Below are 20,246 nucleotides of genomic sequence, written 5' to 3' on the forward strand. Positions count from 1 at the left end.
TCCTAACCTCTATTTTTTCCCCCTTGCCAACACTGAGCCTGTTAATGCGCGGCGCCTCAGCCTCTGGCCTCAGATCTGTGAGGGGCTCTAACTGTTGGCTAGCAGCACACTGCTGAAGTCCAGGCCAGAGCATTTTGTCATCTCTTTTTGTTTGGAGACCTCGGCTAGGCGGGGGGGGGGGGAATTTGCTCAGCACCAGCAAAGCTCTTTGAAGCAGCTTTCTGCCCGCTGGACTCAACGCTGCTCCTCTGTAATTTCACACACACGCACGCACGCACGCACGCACGCACACACACGCACGCACAGTCTGGTAGGGATGCCCCAGTAGCAGTGCGTTAACAGTCCCTCCTGCCTGTAAACAGACTTTGTATCACCCCCCCTCCCCTCTTTGCTCTTCTTGCTGGCCAGAGGCTCCTCCTCCCCAAACGGAGTCCTCTCCTCAGTCACCCTGCAGTGATCACCAAGGACACGGGACCCTCTGCACTCTTAGCTGTCAACGTGCTAATAATACAGCAAAAAAGCTGGAGTATATCAGCTATTACAATATGTTACACCAAATACCCTGAAACCCCATTGATATCAGGGAGGCATAAGGTCTCTTATTAATATATATAAGTAGTATAAAAGAAGTGTTCTGTATGTAGCTCACACAATCATTTCTTAGCTTTAGTGTTTCTTTATGAGTCGGTATGTTCTGGTTGATTTTTATCATTCGGTCGCTTTGGATGAAGCATCAGCTATATGTCATTTAATGAAATGTAAAGATATCATGGTTGCCTCTTAGTGCTTTTATAAAATAGTGACAGTAATGACATTTTTTTAAATGTATCATCAGAAATGTGGATTTAATGGGATAAGACAATAAATGACATCAATGTATGAATGTGGACTGAAGTAATAATATAAAATGTAAAAGTAGTTGCTGATTAAGTGTCCTTCGATGTATTCATTTATCAATCAACCAATCATAAAACTGTAAGTGAAAAAGATGGTTTTGTTAGTTAAATAAAATAAAAAGAAGGACATTTCCAGGAAGTAATTTGCTCAGTTAAACGTAAAACATTATTTTACAACTTCATGGTCATACAAATATAAATTATATTAACTTTCTTACAAAATAACTTATCATGGAACACTTTGAGTCACCATAATGGGGAAACCTACCACATGGTGCGTTTGGATCAGTCCTAGTACTAACCAAATAAATAATGAATGTTTCTCACTGCTCTTCCACCTCCACATTTTTCCTTTTTCCCCATTTCATGAGCCTAATTACATGTTTTTCCACACATGCAGGACTTCCTGGGCCAGGCGTTCTGCACGCTTGGCGAGATAGTGGGCTCCCTGGGAAGCCGCATGGAAAAACCTTTGATGTAAGTAGTACCACGCGCACACAAACAAACACACTCACTGCTTTTTTAATTACACACACATAATTTAAAGCAAAGAGCTTATGTTGCCTTACTCTAATCAGTGGACTACTGTCATTAGGTGACACAAAAAGCAGTTTGTGCTGAGGTGCAGATTTTAGATTCTGTTCCTACGGTGGTATGAATTGAAAATCACCGCGTTTTGATGAGATCACTTGCTGCCGTTTGTCTTTGAAGTGAAGCGAAGCAGGGGCATGAAAATGAGCCAAGACGTTGATGAAAGCAAACACTGTCTCCATCAGTCAAATGAGATGAATAGATAAACAGCAGCAGGCCTAATGACAGACTGTAAACATGTTGAGATGGTAAACAGCGTGTGGTGGAAAGGGACAGTTCACCCAAAGGGAAGCTGTCAGTGGTGAGCGCCCAGCTCCATTTCTGAGGACGCCTAAACTGAACTGAAGCCTCCACTGAAGCAGAAAGAAATAATCAGGGGGAATTTCTCTGGATGAATGTCTCAGTTTGCTCAACCAAATAGTGAAACCTGTAGCCCAGTCATGTAGATTTCACTTTCACTGCTCTTTGTGAAGCTGCTCTTATAGGTACTTCTTGAAAGGAATTTCTTGGGTGTAAACACTTCATTTAAAGTTTCATCAGGGGTTCATCAGGGTTCCAGCAAGGGTTACAATAATCAAAAGCAACTGTGGTGACTATGGCTGTGACGTAATACGGTCATCCTTCAATCGGGCTGTTGTGGGATTGATCCAACATGTTTGGGCAAGATACTTAACCTCAGTTGCTCCTGATGGCAAGGCCAACTGTGTGTAAAAGTGTTGTATGAAAGTTTCCTTGAGCAAGTGGAACATTGCTCTGTATGAATAGGGTGTGAATGGGTGAATGATGAAATATAAAACGCTATGAAGGGTCGTAACAACTGGATAAAGAGCTATATAAATACAGTCCATTCACCATTTACGAGCAAGTGATATCCAATACCAGATTCTATTGTAGAAGTTTTGTCTCCTTGGTGTTTTGCCTCACCATAAGATGAGATATAACTTTATTGATCCCAATTTGGGAAATGTTTGTGTTGCAGCAACATAAAAAGACATGGCATTGTACAATAAAAGTTAAAAGACAAGAAATAAACAAGAAAGTAGAAAAATATACATGTTGAATTTACAAATGAACAATAACAAGATATAAGCAAGGTATTATATATACCTAAGTATGTGACAGATCATGGTAACGTTTCTATATATCCAATCTGATGCCATACACTAAAATACCTGTTTTGATTCTAAGAAAATGCCCTGTTCTATTTCTATATGTTTTAATAAAGGGTTCAGTTTCGATACATGAAAGAAAAACACTACTATCGCTATGTGGAATACAAAATGTAATAACTTTTAGTTACTAACTATAGAGTCTTCTTCTTCAGCTCACCGAAGAGAATCATTTGTTGAATCCTGCTGCAGCCGGCCATCAGTAGTCTGACCCTCGCCTCAACCCCTCTCCTCCAGTGTGTGTGTGTGTGTGTGTCTGTCTGGCTGAGTGTGTGCTTTTATGTTTGTGTGTTCAAAAGAGAGAAAGGGAAATCTAGTGAGAGAGAGGAATGACTGAGCTGGTGTCTACGTCCATGTCTTTCTGTCTGTATATTATTTTATTTATTTTTTTATATATTTCTTTATTTAGTCAGGCACAATGAGTTACATTTATATGGTCTATTTTTTCCTTTCCCCCCCCCCTCCCGGTCCTAGCTAGTAAAGTAAATAAATACATATATAGGTAAAAATAAAGTAATGTAAAAGATCATTTAAAAAAAATTAATAGATAAGGAAATTAAGAATAATAACAATAATACATGTACCCATATACTCCCATATATATACAAACATATACACATACACATATATATATATGTACATACCTACACCCATACCCACACATTTACATACACATATACATACACATACATACACACACACGTACATACATACAAAAAAAACATACATTCATAGTCCCCCCTTTCTTCCTAAGTGTCTTAAGTTCAGCTATGTAGGCTACAGAGCCCCAGACAGATTCAATCATTTCTGAAGAGCCCCTCAGGTTATATTTAATCTTCTCCAAGTTCAGATACAACATTAGATCTTTAAGCCATAGAGATGCTTTAGGTGCTATCGAGGATTTCCATTCAAGTAGTATTCTTCTACGTGCTAATAGAGATGCAAAGGCTACACTGTCCTTAGTTTTCCTCCTCATCATTCGGTGGCCAGGTAGTACTCCAAAAATGGCAGTTTCTGCACATGGTGTCAATACCACGTCCAAGGCCTCAGCAAGGTGTTTGAAAATGCTTGTCCAGTATCCTTGTAGGCGAGGACAAGACCAAACCATATGAGTCATGTTTGCTGGTGACGTGTGGCATCTGTTACAGGTATCCGTGACATTAGGGTATATTTTGGAGAGTTTGGAGTTGGTGTAATAGATACGGGGGACAACTTTAAGTTGTATAAGATTGAGCCTGGAACAGGACGTACTATTGTTCACTCGCTAATGCGCCATCCCAGACGTCATCATCTATTGCTTGGACTAGTTCATCTTCCCAATCTTGTTTGATTTTACCAAGAGATGTTTCTGTGAGACGGGCGATGGCATTGTAAATTCTTGAAACCAGACCTTTTTCGGTTGTTAGAGTGTCCAGAATTCAGTCAATTATTGAATCCGGAGGGATATTTGGGAAGGAAGGGTTACTTAGTTCAACCCAGTTACGGACCTGGAAGTAGCGAAATAGATGAGAGTCTGGGAGGCTACATTTGTCAGATTGTCTGATTCGGCTAAAGCTACCGAAAACATTGTTGATGTAAAGGTCCCTTACTCTGATAAGGCCTAATCTCTGCCACGTAGAGAAGGCCCCATCAGTGTGAGGGGGGAGAAAGAGATGGTTTTTGCGAATGGGACTATGAATAGAGGATCCATGAAGTCCATGAGCACTTCTAAATTGGGACCATATTCTTAGGGTGGAAACAACTATTGGGTTATTCGAATATTGAGTTGGCCGGCTGGGTAATGTAGATGTAAGCAAAGCCAAAAGTGAGGTAGTAGGACAGGATCTCTGTCTGTATATCTGTGTGTGTGAGAAAGAGAGATTAGAATAGAGAAAGAGAGAAATCTAGTGATAGAGAAGTGGCTGCTGGCGTATACTGTACATTTATGTCAACGTGTGTGTGTGTGTGTGTGTGTGTGTGTGTGTGTGTGTGTGTGTGTGTGTGTGTGTGTGTGTGTGTGTGTGTGTGTGTGCGTGTGCGTGTGCGTGTGCGTGTGTGTGTTTGTGAAATCAATCACTGATTTCAGCTGAATGGCCCTCTGATGAAAGACGCAGATGAAATATGATGTAATAACGTGTCGCCGAGTCACGTGATCACCTCGGCCTGCAGTCTTTCTCTCGATCCAACTTTAACCCCTTTTTTTTTTATATGCAAAGCTATTTTTAGTTATCTTTATTATGTTGCAGTGCTTGTTTATACATGTGTGCAACTTTGTGTGTGTGTGTTTTGGTACTCACCCCGCTGCCTCCAAGTGAAACACAAAAAAACACATCTACAGTCAAAAGCATCACACTTCTGCTCAGTGGAGCGGAGGCACATCACAGAAATAAAGAGCAGCAGAGACGACAGATGACAATATGCTACAAACACACAAAAGAAATGTTTTGTAAGATTGTCAGTTTTTTGTGTATAATCTAAACAAACTTTAGTGACTTCACAGCACATTTTGAGTCACATAAATCAGTCATTTACTTTGTTTTGTTTCTGCTATTGGGAGACACGCAACTCTTTTCTTTATATTTTTGCTACTTTTTTATGAGCAATTGCATTTATATGAATGAAAAAGTACCTCAAGTATCCCTAAAAGTGTCTAATACAACACCATTGCCAATGGTTCTGCACAATTCTGCAAAAACCCACATAATGATGATATAATTGTACAATATTTGCACTTATATTACTATACTAAGGCATGGTCAGTCAGTACAAATGTGTCATAATGGCCTAAGTTGTAGGACTCTTACAGGACTTATTTCTGGAGTTTAAGCTTGAATCAGCTTTACTTCGTGTCTCATTTCATAACCGTCTTACTGCTTCCTCCATTTGCTCTGAATGCTGATAGTTTAAGCTATTTTACCCAATCGGGCAAGTGGTTGAAAATAATTAAAACGGCACTGAAGATTGAAGTAGCTAATGAGCAAGTTATCTCGCTTCCTACTTATCTGTAGTTAGAATAGCTCATGCTCAATAAAGATCGGGCACTTGCGAGAAAATGTTTGAAGGTAAAGACCACATTAGCTGAAACTAAAGAAACATTTAAATCATCAGGAGAAACTAACAGGAGTTTAGTTGGTTGGCAACAGAGGATGTGGGCAAAACTCCAGATGAATTTACTTGAATAAAGATTACAATCAACTTCAGTCTTTGTTCTTATTATACTTAGATGATACAATTAAAACAGATTGTAAAGTGGGAGGTAAAAACTGTACAATTGTTGATTTGTGACCGATAATAAACAGTGTGGGAGTAAGGCAAGGCAAGGCAAGTTTATTTATATAGCACCTTTCAACACAAGGCAATTCAAAGTGCTTTACAACAAATGAAAGACATTAAGAAAATGGCATTTAAAATCAGTCATTAAAAAGAAAAGATAATAAAATAAATAATTAAAAGAAAAAATACATGGATAAAAGTTAAAAGTTACAGTGCAGTTTAAGATGTGAATAGTTCAATTAAAAGCGGCGACAAAAAGAAAAGTCTTCAGCCTGGATTTAAAAGTAGTAAGAGTTGCAGCGGACCTGCAGGTTTCTGGGAGTTTGTTCCAGATATTTGGAGCATAATAACTGAACGCTGCTTCTCCATGTTTAGTTCTGACTCTGGGGACAGAAAGCTGACCAGTCCCTGAAGACCTGAGAGATCTGGATGGTTCATAATTTAGCAGGAGGTCAGAAATGTAGTATTCAAAGTACACTAATGAATTGATCCATACAGTATAGTGACGAGTCAAAACTAAAACTACTGCTTTTCTGAAACATTGTTTTTAATTTAATAGGTTTTTGTGCATGTTAATGGTCTGCAAAGGCTAAAATCTCAAAGTCCCCCCCCCCCCCCCCCCCCCCCCCCCCCCCAGGCTAAAACACCTCCTTTGGACTCCTTTGTTTACTTCCGTATCATAGTGACATCACTAGGTAACACGCGCTTGTTTTAGCTAGCACTCCAACACATTGTACGTGATAAGCTAAGGGGCGGGACATTTCTAAGTGGTTGACCAATCACAACAGAGCCAGCCAGCTAACCAATCAGAGCAGACTGGGCTCTGGTTTCAGAAAGAGGGTGAAAAGAGGTGCTGCAGCACAGGCAGTATGAGGAAAATAAAGAGCTTTGTGAACATTAAAGTATGGAGACATGTCACAGGAGAGACACTACATACTGATATACACCTGAACATCAGCAGGAGAGGACTCTTTAAAGTAGAGACACTACATACTGATATACACCTGAACATCAGCAGGAGAGGACTCTTTAAAGTAGAGACATTACATACTGATATACACCTGAACATCAGCAGGAGAGGACTCTTTAAAGTAGAGACACTACATACTGACATACACCTGAACATCAGCAGGAGAGGACTCTTTAAAGTAGAGACACTACATACTGATATACACCTGAACATCAGCAGGAGAGGACTCTTTAAAGTAGAGACACTACATACTGATATACACCTGAACATCAGCAGGAGAGGACTCTTTAAAGTAGAGACACTACATACTGATATACACCTGAACATTAGCAGGAGAGGACTCTTTAAAGTAGAGACACTACATACTGATATACACCTGAACATCAGCAGGAGAGAACTCTTTAAAGTAGAGACACTACATACTGATATACACCTGAACATCAGCAGGAGAGGACTCTTTAAAGTAGAGACACTACATACTGATATACACCTGAACATCAGCAGGAGAGGACTCTTTAAAGTAGAGACACTACATACTGATATACACCTGAACATTAGCAGGAGAGGACTCTTTAAAGTAGAGACACTACATACTGATATACACCTGAACATCAGCAGGAGAGAACTCTTTAAAGTAGAGACACTACATACTGATATACACCTGAACATCAGCAGGAGAGGACTCTTTAAAGTAGAGACACTACATACTGATATACACCTGAACATTAGCAGGAGAGGTCTCTTTAAAGTAGAGACACTACATACTGATATACACCTGAACATCAGCAGGAGAGAACTCTTTAAAGTAGAGACACTACATACTGATATACACCTGAACATTAGCAGGAGAGGACTCTTTAAAGTAGAGACACTACATACTGATATACACCTGAACATCAGCAGGAGAGGACTCTTTAAAGTAGAGACACTACATACTGATATACACCTGAACATTAGCAGGAGAGGACTCTTTAAAGTAGAGACACTACATACTGATATACACCTGAACATTAGCAGGAGAGGACTCTTTAAGGTAGAGACACTACATACTGATATACACCTGAACATCAGCAGGAGAGGACTCTTTAAAGTAGAGACACTACATACTGATATACACCTGAACATCAGCAGGAGAGGACTCTTTAAAGTAGAGACACTACATACTGATATACACCTGAACATTAGCAGGAGAGGTCTCTTTAAAGTAGAGACACTACATACTGATATACACCTGAACATCAGCAGGAGAGAACTCTTTAAAGTAGAGACACTACATACTGATATACACCTGAACATTAGCAGGAGAGGACTCTTTAAAGTAGAGACACTACATACTGATATACACCTGAACATCAGCAGGAGAGGACTCTTTAAAGTAGAGACACTAAATACTGATATACACCTGAACATCAGCAGGAGAGGACTCTTTAAAGTAGAGACACTAAATACTGATATACACCTGAACATCAGCAGGAGATCACTCTTTAAAGTAGAGACACTACATACTGATATACACCTGAACATCAGCAGGAGAGGACTCTTTAAAGTAGAGACACTACATACTGATATACACCTGAACATTAGCAGGAGAGGACTCTTTAAAGTAGAGACACTACATACTGCTATACACCTGAACATCAGCAAGAGAGGACTCTTTAAAGTAGAGACACTACATACTGATATGACCCTGAAAATGATTATAATTCGGCCCCTTTATAAAAAAAAAAGCCTACTGTCGACATCTTATTAGTTTAATATGCTGGCAATCTAGAATATAAGATATATCCGCCTTATTACTAATATGTAAGATATCTTTTATCAGCACACAAGATAATCACAGTGTAAAATCACATTTAGTCCGTGTACAGCGTCACTCAGCCGCCTCTCATCCTCCCCTCCATCTCTCTCTCTCTCTGTCTCTCTGCCATTTTTCCATCTGCCCCTTACTGAGCCATCTCTCTTCTCATACGCTAAATTAATTGCACTGAATGCTCCCCCGTACATCAAAGGGCAGCGGTGTGTCTCAGGTGACGGGGGGTGGAGGTGGGAGTGGGGGTATCAAAGCCTCGCATCAATGTGCCATCAGTGTCTCCACATCTGTTATTGTACTGGACAGTGCTTAGCCAAATGAAATTATCCCTCCCACGTCCGCGCTCTGATTCAGGCCCGCGGTCTGTGGCATTCATCCGCTCTATTTTTAGTGGTCAGCCTCCCTCGGCTTTATTGGCTGAATATTACGCCTCGCCAGCTCAGGATGTAAACAAACAAGCAGCTGAAATGTCACTGGATGTGCTTAGATTATGTTGATGCTCTTTTTCAAAGGTGTTCATTCAGCATACATTAATATGTATTAACACAATCAGGAAGATACATGTTAGAGAGACTTGAGAAGAATATATTGGATTCCCAATCTACAAGGCGTCTCAGATGACAGATTTTAAGAATATTATAGAAGAGTACTTTATTTATCCTGGAGGGAAATTTGGTTTGGTGACATTTCCTTCATCTTAAAATAAAATGAAATTAAAAAAAAACAAGTATGTACAAATGTGTGATCAATGTGTACATTACAGTATATATATAGTGGTGTAGTTTGAGTATTTAAGTGTCATCTTCAGCGCAGAATAATATAACATACTTCTGTTTGCCTGTATACAGTAGAAAACAGTATTTATCAGTATTCATTTGAGAATATTAGACTCATTCAGTACAGCAAAATGTAGTTGATCATATAACTGGAGAGCTCAAGCCTTTGTAAAGTGCATTAAGTCCTGATACTAATAAACCACAATGTACAGTGTGTGCTGTAGGATCAATGTTATTATGAAATAGACAGTGTGAAAATAGCGCAGAATGTAAAAAACACCACAGTATAGGGCTGCTCAATTAATCGTATTTTAATCGCAATTACGATTTTGGCTTGCAACGATTATGAAAACAACATAATCGAAATAAAACGATTATTTATTTAATTGTATTTATTTTTATTTATTTATTTAAAAAAAAAAATTGTATTGGTTTTTCAGTTGAATTATACTTAAAGTTCAGGGTAATCAACTGTTAAAAACATACTGTTCAAATGTTTTCAATAAATTGATGTTTTCAAAGTAAATGGATAATCGTTTTTAATAATCGTGATATCAATTATTGACCCAAATAATCGAGATTATGATTTTTGCCATAATCGAGCAGCCCTACCACAGTATCAAGAAGATTTCTCTCACAGATACAGATTTCAGTGAGCTTTTATAACAGAAAGAAGGGTAATATAATTTAAATAGAATTAGTGTAAGCAACGTTTTTTTTCTTAGGAATTGAAAGAAGATCCAAGAGATACAAAAACCAAAATAAAACTGATGTAACACGTTTAAAATGACCTACAGTATAGAGTAAAGACGACATGTTGTTTTCTTGTGTCTCTATGTTTCAGACCATAGTCCTACCTGTTATAAAAGCATTGTTTGAGGCCTTTGGCTGTTTGAAAGCAAAGGGAATATTTAATTTGTTCTCTCTTTTTGTCCAGTGGGATCCCAGGGAAGAAATGTGGCACCTTCATCGTGAGAGCAGAGGAGCTGAGCAACTGCAGGGTAAGATCTGTCTGCTTCCCCTGTTGATTCATTCAGAGGAAAACCTCAAGACTTTCAAGATACTTTTTCTCTAATTAGACCGACCTTATGGTTCATACATCTTTCAACGTGACAAGATGCACTCGTCTGGTACTTTTCAAAGTCAAAATATGACTGTTTGTAATCAAATTGCTGTAACCATTTTAAACAAATTTAGTTCATACTTTAATAAAGCCGGACAAACACGTACATTACGTGTTTATTAGGTACACTTTTACACAGGGTGTCCGCGGGGTCTTAAAAAGTATTAAAAGTTGATCAATCAATTTAGCGAAAATGAAGGCTATTAAAAAGTATTAAACGGCATTTTCCAAGTCATTACATTTTGTAGCTTGTTTTCAATAAGTATATAAATTGTCCAAAGAGGTTGTATTCTACAGTCTGCCTGAATGTAATCATTGCGTAGGTGTGTAGTGTGATTCTGTGTAGTTTATTTATGGCATCCCGTTGGATTTGACGTCATCTGAACAGGACATAGCACGCTCACTGCTTGATAGCGCGAAGGTCCGTTTACGCCGGTTGTTAAACAACATCGTTATGGGGAAATGCAAGTCTGCGTCCAAATGGTTGGAAGATAAGGAGGAAGGACAATCAATACTGTATATAGTCAATGTGAGGTAAAGTGTGTCGCCAATGTAACCGGTTAAAACTCGAAGTGGCGATGAGGTCTTAAAATGTATGGAAAGGGTCTTAAAAAAGGTCTTAAAAGGTCTTACATTTGACTTCAGGATTCCTGCATATACCCTGTTTACGTTTATTGGGAATTTGCTTCGGTGCATAATGGTGCGTTAAAATGGTGAGCAAAAATTGAAAACAAAAGAAATACATATTAAAACATTAATAAAATACATAATATGACAAAGGACTATGACAAATGTGGAAGAGCTGTGATAAAAGTGGCAGTATAGTGCAGAAATGCGAGAAAGAAAAAGTCAGAATAGCTAAAAACAATGCTGTTAAAAACAAACATTTCTGCAAAAAATCCCAATTTATTTCAATATATATTAAAAAAGGACGTACATCATTTTAGAAACACCTCTCAGTATAACTCAATACAACTCAACAAAACCACAAAGAAGTTGAGTCAACAAAAAATTAACAATATAACCTTTATGGCAGTTTGTTTTTTGTGGAGCTATAAGATTGCATTAGTTTTAATATACTTACAAACAAAACAATTATAAATAAATGTTCACTTTACACCTCCCCAACACTGTCTTAATCCCTTGTTGCACTGACTCTGATGTAAGGATGCACCAAGGACATTATTTGTGAAACACTCGCGTTGCCATGACACCAGAATTTGACCTCAATTAGAGAGCTAAGTGTACTATCTAAATGTGTATTGTCTAAAAATACCACTGTACTACTGCAATTAGGAAGAAGCATCAAGCACTATCTCACAATATTATGACTTAACTGGTTTGGTTTAACATATAAGTGGTCATTTAAACACAGAGGAGGTTTGGTCTATATATCTGCGTGCTGGAAGATCAATAAATCCACTTTTGTTCATAATGTAAGTTTTCAACCATTTTAGAAGACATAGCTTTTCTGTTTAAGACAACGCAGACTGTTTTTACGCTCTTGTCATGTCTTCATTTGAACTTTGTGATGAGCACAATAGTGACTCTAGAAAACAAACCACCTCAAACGAAATAAGCTATTTCTTGAAAAAGTGCAAAAAGGGCCCATCTGGTTGTTTTGCTGTAGAGTAGATGCGTCACTTTACAACAAGGTATTTGTAGTGAAATGTAATAGCATTTTTCTCTTTAAGGTCTAAATACTAAATGGTTAATGTCACGTTTTAGTGTCAAATGATTAGGGATGGGTACCGAGCCCGAGCCCCGGGGCTGAATTATTATTATTATTATTATAAGACCGTGGGACCGTTAAAAAAAAAAATGCGTCTGATTATTTTCGATCTTTCCAATCCAGACGAGAGATCTCTCTCCCCCGCCTGCTTGCGAGGGGGTGGGGAAGTTTACACACACATGCAGCTGCTACATGCAGCAACACACACACACGGAGGAGATGGCGGAGAGAACGCGCTCCGAGGTGTGGTTAAACTTTACCCGTCTCGATGTGGACAATGCTCGTTAGTCGTTACCAAAAGTGCAATAAGAGTTTAGCATGTAAGGGCGGTAACACGAGCAATTTGTCTAAACATTTAGCAAAAGTGCACCACATCCAGACGGAGAAATGCACCGGCTTCGAATGTCTTTCTAGTAGCGCTGTAGCCCCATCCACGAGTAACGTTTCCACGTCAGGTGTTATGTATGCTAGCAGCAACACACGGAGTTAACTCAATGATACAAACATGGGTTAATGATTAGAGGTAACTGAGTTATTCATTTTGTTAAAGTTTCAGCTATTCTGTTTACAGTTCTGTCATCACATTATTTAATAGGGTTTGTTAAAACATTGTTGTTTCTTTTGATGTGAAATATTATTTATTTTATTTAAATAAAAAGCAATGTTCATTTTGTTGACAATTTGTTTAGTTAGTTTACCTTATTTTTTTCTTCCAAAAGAACCGATAAGAGTACCGTTAAAGGACTGGATCGATAAGCGGTATCGATAGAAGTAGTAGTACCGGTAAAACCTTAACGGTACCCATCCCTACTAATGATATAGCGTGGGCTCTGAGCTGCTGTTTTGTATCAACATGTTATGAGAGAAAAATCATTGTAGAGCCATTGATTGATCTTCTAGTAATAAACAACATGCCTTGCAGTAAAGTTGATCATGTTTTGCTTTTTTCTTCAACTCGCACTCATCCGGAGAAAAAGGAAATTGCTTAATTAAGAACACAAGGAAAGGCATTGTACCGTACAACACTATTAAATATTAGATCATTAATTATAGATCTGAGATGATAAGCAAGTTTCGAAATGTTCATGGGTGGAATTAAGTGAGATTACCTTGAATTAATCTTCACTTTGTTTTCAGGAAGGATCAAATTAAGTTCTGATATTAGCTCCCAGAACTCAGTGGTCTAACAATATGAACAATTATAAATATGCAAAGTGTTCTTTAGTTTCCTGGATACACAGTACATTGTAATATTGTGCTCCAAGACGTTTCTATAACAGTATTTATTTAAAGCTAATTAACAGGAGGATCTATGATAACGTGTTGTGAAAGCAATTGTGTGTAATTTCTTCTGACCTGAGGCTGAATAACGTCTATTTTTGATTACTTCCCTCTGCTTCAGGAGTCTGTGATGCTGCAGTTTTGTGGCAACAAGCTGGACAAGAAGGACTTCTTCGGGAAATCAGATCCTTTCCTCGTCTTTTACCGCAGTAACGAAGACGGATCGTAAGTTGACAGCAGCTTCCCCCGTCAATGTTCTGAATTATCAAAAGCATCTCAGTTTTACACGCCATATACAGATGCCTGAAATGAATATAGACTGTGAGCGTGATTTTTCATGCTCCAAAAAGCCTCCATACAGACGATATAAGGACTCAACTGCCTATGTGGTGTTACATAATGCTGGGTGCAGTATATGTGACTTACGGCGTGCAGACGTTAACAGGAGAAAGCAGCAGAAGGAGGGATGAGCAGAGATAATGGGACAGAGTTGACAAGAGGAAAATAAAGGCGGAGGAGATGGAGTTATGGAGAAATGTGTACGGAGGTCGCACTTTCTTTGCCCCGCAGATGCTTTTATTCAAGTCGACTTCAGCGTCTTAGTGGAGCCACACTCTCTTGTTCTGCAGCTGGGTATTTACTGATGCAGCCTAAATGTTCCGCCGCGGGCTATAACAGCCGCACGCTGGGGTAACAAAGAGCCAGACTAGGTGCCGCATATAAAAGAACAGGAAGCTATTATTTCAGTCAAATATCATGTTTTATAAAATACTTATATCATTCCACTCCCCTCATAACAGAGAGCGAGTCACATGGTTTTGTTCTTAGCCTAAAGTAGTTTTCTGTCTAGCTCTGTAAACCACATGTCCTATGTTCTCCTTTGAGAGAAAAAGCAGAAAAGGGGAATTTATAATTCATATTATTTGGTTTTATGCACTATTTCAACTATATTGTGGTGTCTGTCTACTGCCAGCTTCAACTTTTAGTTATACATTCCTAGACACCAATTATAGGAGTGCAGGAATATGTCCTAAACACGGAAATTAGTTAGCATTTTTACACTTCTTGGTTCTGTTGTCTCAAAGTCTACTTTATTTTAATGAGTTTGTATTTAAAGGTCTGAGATGAGATCTGTAGTTAACACAAGCTAAAAAGATTTGAATGTTTTGTTCCACAACATGAAGTAGCTCAGTGTTAGGATTATGTTTTAAACAGGACCCAGGCGCAGGCAATGACTGAAGATGTTTAAATGGTTTATTGTTCGGAGACTCAGGCAGGTTTGGAGACTATGGAGGTCCGGAGTGGAGGTAGGCAGTTCAGGCTGGACTGAGAACAGGGCAGGCAGGTATGGTGAAGGAAGAAGCAGGCAGGCAGGTTGGCTGGAAGCTCTGGTGGCCGATGGCTGAGGGATCGCACTGGAAGCACAAGGAGAAACTAATTACAAAAAAGCACAGAATAACACGCAGACAGGATAACTGAATTGAGCAGCCAGGAGGATGCAATACCACTGGTGTAGAAAACAATCTGGCGGTGAGTTGCTGGGAGACTGGAGTAGATATGCTGTGTCTTGATTGGATTGATGAGGGACAGCTGAGGCGGTCGGCCAGGTGAGTGCAATCAGGCTGCTGCCTGCAAGGGAAACCACACCCCCTCCACACACACAGGGGAACAAACAGGGACACACAGGGACACAGTTTGGGCCGTGACACTCAGTACCCAAAGTGAACATCTGAAATGTTTACTTTTCTTAAACACAGTGGTTGCTAACAAGTGACTGAATGAGACTACTCAGAGTCATCGCGTCGAACATTAGCCGCCTTTAGCATAGTGGTGGTGACGTGAAGTCATGTGACCGTGATGTAGTTCTTTCTAAGCCTCACTTTAGCTTTTTACTTCTTCCGATTTATGCTGCAAAAATCATAACAGTGGTGTTAATATGTGGAGATTATCCTGCTGAACAAAATGTCTAAGTATCATTAACAGGTGTTTGCCCAATAGCTTATTTTCTGGGAGCCTTTGGGAGGCTGACTATCATGTTGGGATAAGAACATTCACCACTTTTAATATGATATGTAGAAGGATGGGTATAGCAAATATAAAAAATGTAGTGATGTATTTAACTTACTTATTTTATATGGATTCTTTTTGGAAAACTGTCAATTATGTCCAAGAAAATTATTACTTCTGCTTAACCCTTGTGTTGTGTTCAAAAGCTGTTACCGTTCATGGTGTTCGCGGGTCAATTTTAACCCATGATTTATCTCAGTCCAAAAAAAAAAAAAAAAATGACTATCATCCAATATTGTTTTAACTACATCATAACCGTACAATCCTGTTGTAATGTAATGTTATGGCCCCAAAACACATTACACCACATATTGCACACGTGCATGTGTGTGTTCAGGTTCAAGTGTTAGTGTACATATTCTTTGAGAAAGGTGGAGTTCCCGTGGGGGGAGGGGGGTAGAGGGAGGGGAGACCAGGTGCATGTTGCGAAAAATGATTGTTACAGTTGATGAAGGGGTGGGGGAGGGGTGTCTAAAGTCAAAGATGGATCTTGATTGGGCCAAATTTGACCCTGAGTCACCCACAACAATTCTGCCGGGTCTCCCCAGACACGAACACCACATGATACACTTTTTCAGAGACCTTCAGACTGGGCAAAAATTGTCAAAATCAGTTTTGTAGTGTTGATATAGCTGTTGTGGAGGATATCATGAAGCCTTGTTCCGATAAAAAAAACTAGAGCGTAGTTATTGTATAATTTTAACTTGAAACGGGTCACAGGAGAACCGAACACAACATAAGGGTTAATTTAAAAACACAAAAATGAATAACGTGTCCCCTTTAAACAGCTTTGCATTTCTCACTCCCAGGTATACCATCTGCCACAAAACAGAAGTGGTGAAGAACAATCTGGATCCGGTGTGGCAGGCCTTCAAAATCCCTGTCAGAGCGCTGTGCAACGGCGACTATGACAGGTGCAGTACACAAACCTTTCACTGACAATACTTACTGACATTTCCTCTTAAAGGTGGGGTAGGTAATTCACTTCAGAAACACTTTTTGTTATATTCCATGGAATGCTCTTAACATCCCGATAGCAATGAATATATTAAATGCTTTGACAATAAATACATAAAAAAATGTCATCTGTGGAAGCCGTGGCGCTGTAAAAAGCACGACCAATCATCTGAGCCGGCTAAAATGACTGGATGGCCTACCTGCCTGTCAGCCTTCCATCTGTGCACAAACTTATCTCGTGCCCTCATTGGTCATGTGCGCGTTCGTGTGTGTTGGAGGAGGGGCTCTGTAAGGAAGTCTGAAGGAAGGGGCAGATTTTTTCCGGCTGCGTACTTTCAAATTCTAGCGCACTCGAGCTGGTTTCTCCATTCTTACCTACCCTACCTTTAAGGAGCAGATACATGTAACTCATTGCTGTGTCTTTCTATTACAGATTTGAGGAATGGGCAGCTTTAGTGGCATAATTCTTATTATTTGTTTGATCTTTTTCCCATTCTTTTCCTATTTGCCTGTGTTACACCAGAGTATACTGATAACAACATTAAAAAAACTGCCCTCTCTGCATTACGTAGGTTTGTCCACTCGGGCCCCCGACCTTCCACGGACCAGTTACCAGCTTTTTAAGCAGAAAGACTGTAAATCAGTGCTAATTGGATTTTTAATGGGATTTCTTTCTCTCCTCTCCTCTTTCCCTACAGGAGCATTAAGGTGGAGGTGTACGACTGGGACAGAGATGGAGGGTGAGGGAACAATGCTCTTTCGTTTGTACTCTTAAACTAAGATGGACCCCACATTTTAAATCCTTGTTATCAATGTAGTTTTCTTTGGTGTGAGTTCACGAGTGTTGGAGATATTGGCTTCAAAGAGGTCTGCCTTATCTTTAATATAATCGAACTCGATGACACTCTAGTTGTGGTGGTCAAAGCTAAACATAACATGCTTTTGAATAACTCAAAGCAATGTGTCTTTCTAGAAATGATCTCATATTTAGTAAAGATAATCCATAGACCCCTTTGCGAGTAGATTCATGTAGTAACTATTTTCTTTCTAGCGATTACACACATCAACAGTATCAATGTGCAGAGAGAACTACTCATGGATAAGAGGCTCGTGACAGCATGAGATGTTAACATTAATGGCGTCATAATCTGATAAATTGAACATTATCTAGCTCGGGAAAGCCTCAAGCAAATAAGTGCACTTTTTGTCTATGCTTGATTGATTGTTGGTTGATGGATGTAGTTTGGTTGAAAGACATAGTTCCTACACCAAACTGCTCACACCCATGACAGTAGATTTTTTAGGGAAAGGGGTCATGATGTCTTTAAAACAACAAGAAAGCAGACATCTTTACTTTATGGCTGATATCTCCATGAGTCTACAACTGCTCCCCTCCTGCCTGAAACGCCTTCATTGGACTCCTTTGTTTACTTCCTGAACATAGTAACATCACTATGTAACACCTACGCTTCTATTGGCTAGCGCTCCAACACATTGTACGTGATAGGCTAAGGGGCGGGACATCTCTAAGCGATTCCCAATCACAATCACAAGCATTTGACCTATGCTGTAAAATGTATTATCTCTTCAATTTACACACGGCATCTATTGCACGTCTGTCCGTCCTGGGAGAGGGATCCCTCCTCTGTTGCTCTCCCTGAGGTCTCTCCCATGTTCCCCTTTAAACTGAGGGGTTTCTCTGGAAGTGTTTCCTTGTACGATGTGAGGGTCTAAGGACAGAGGGTGTCGTATTGTCATACTGATATTCTGTACAAACTGTGAAGTCCACTGAGACAAATGTAACATTTGTGATATTGGGCTATATAAATAAACATTGATTGATTGATTGATTGATTGAACAGGGGCTCTGGTTTCAGACAGAGGGTGAAAAGAGGTGCTGCAGCACAGGCAGTATGAGAAAAATAAAGAGCTTTTTGAACATTAAAGCATGGAGACATGTCACAGGAGAGACACACAACACAAACATGAACCTGAAAATCAGCATTATAGGGCCGCTTTAAATGTTCCTAAATGCCATTCAAAGATAAAAACATTTTTCCAGTTTGTTCATGCTCCTAAAAAATAAAAATCTGCCCTGATAGTACACGAGCATATGTGCAAAGTAGGGATGGACATTTGGGATTATGTTCACAGATTTCCCTTCAAAATGTTTGTCCTGATACGCCCTCTTGTTTTTCTCTGTTAGAGCGGATAGTGTGGAGAAACATCCCTGTAGAGCTCTTCATGTGACAACACTCCCTTCTGCTTCAAATATACATTAACTATTCATACCGCTTAAACGGTCTTTTGACAGATAACTTCATAGCGTCAGTCGGGGAATAAAGACGGTATTTATCTTTTGAAGCGAGTGAATTCCCAGTGTTCAGGGTCACAGGTCACCCTTTCATTGTTCATTTCACTGGCAGTTTTTGACACTTCAGCTACCGTTTGCTTTGAACTCCAACACATTTCTGACCCTTATTCCAATGGAGCTGATTATCCGCATTAAAATCATGGAGCCCGTTGCTACGCCCACGCCTCTGGTAACCAAGGAGCTTGTTAGTGATACTCCGGATTTTTGACAATGTGAATACAAAGAATATATACGTCCTTTTTACTGGGAAGAAATGTGACCATGTTTTTTTTTTTTTACAGGCACGACTTTATCGGGGACTTCAGCACGCGCTACAGAGAAATGTCCAGGAGCCAGTCGCAGTTTCACGTCTACGAGGTGATATTACACACACACACACACACACACACACACACACACACACACACACACACACACACACACACACACACACACACACACACACACACACACACACACACACACACACACACACACACACACACACACACACACACACACACACACACACACACACACACACACACACACACACACACACACACACACACACACACACACACACGTCTCCATGCTTGTGAGGATTCATTATCCTCCTATCCTTTCCTTTAGTCCTTTTGTCTAACCTGACCCTAATACAAATCTTAACCCTACAATATCACTTTAAAATATTTTACCTTATAATATGTGGTTTTAAATACACAGTATGGGTAATATGAGAGTCAACATACAACAGGAAGAAATAAAAACTAATAAGAACATTTAAATCACAAAATTAAAAAAAGACGATAATAACCAATGGATTATAAGACAGACACTTAAACAAGTTGCAGTTACAGAATAACATGTTGATTTAATATGTGATATATACATACAGCTGGCTAATATGTGCTAAAGTCTGCCATACTTACATAATCTGTCATTCATTAAACCCATGAATAGCACATCTAATCTTCTCTTTCAAGAACTTCAAAGTGTTCCTGCTCTATTATTTAAATATCGTGGAGAGAGGGGCTTCCTTCCAATTTAACAGGATTAAATGTTCTTGCCAGAAGAGTTCTGTGTGCAGTACATTTTGGATGTTTCATAAAGGGTTATCGTCAGGTTGAATATCAAAATGTCACCTTTGACCAAGTCTTAATCCTCAGGCGGCCCTTTTACGATAACAATAAAATATTTTAAACCTACAAAAAAGTACCTAACAAACAGTCAAATCAGTCCGTTAGCCGGAGAGCCTTGGTGAGGTGG

At 39.4% G+C, this 20,246-nt stretch overlaps 1 protein-coding gene across 1 annotated transcript in view; it reads left to right on the top strand.

Moving 5' to 3' along the window:
• LOC117497265 (copine-8-like) overlaps nucleotides 1-20,246 on the top strand; it is a 74,380-nt gene that overhangs the window by 35,270 nt on the left and 18,864 nt on the right. Inside the window, exons 6-11 of the mRNA XM_034149190.1 lie at nucleotides 1,297-1,373; nucleotides 10,402-10,465; nucleotides 13,722-13,825; nucleotides 16,477-16,581; nucleotides 17,323-17,364; nucleotides 19,280-19,355. Of these exons, the coding sequence (XP_034005081.1) occupies nucleotides 1,297-1,373; nucleotides 10,402-10,465; nucleotides 13,722-13,825; nucleotides 16,477-16,581; nucleotides 17,323-17,364; nucleotides 19,280-19,355 (468 nt within the window). The remainder of the gene's footprint in view (nucleotides 1-1,296; nucleotides 1,374-10,401; nucleotides 10,466-13,721; nucleotides 13,826-16,476; nucleotides 16,582-17,322; nucleotides 17,365-19,279; nucleotides 19,356-20,246) is intronic.

The sequence above is a fragment of the Trematomus bernacchii genome, unplaced genomic scaffold (assembly GCF_902827165.1).
Source record: "Trematomus bernacchii unplaced genomic scaffold, fTreBer1.1, whole genome shotgun sequence".
Lineage (NCBI taxonomy): Eukaryota > Metazoa > Chordata > Actinopteri > Perciformes > Nototheniidae > Trematomus > Trematomus bernacchii.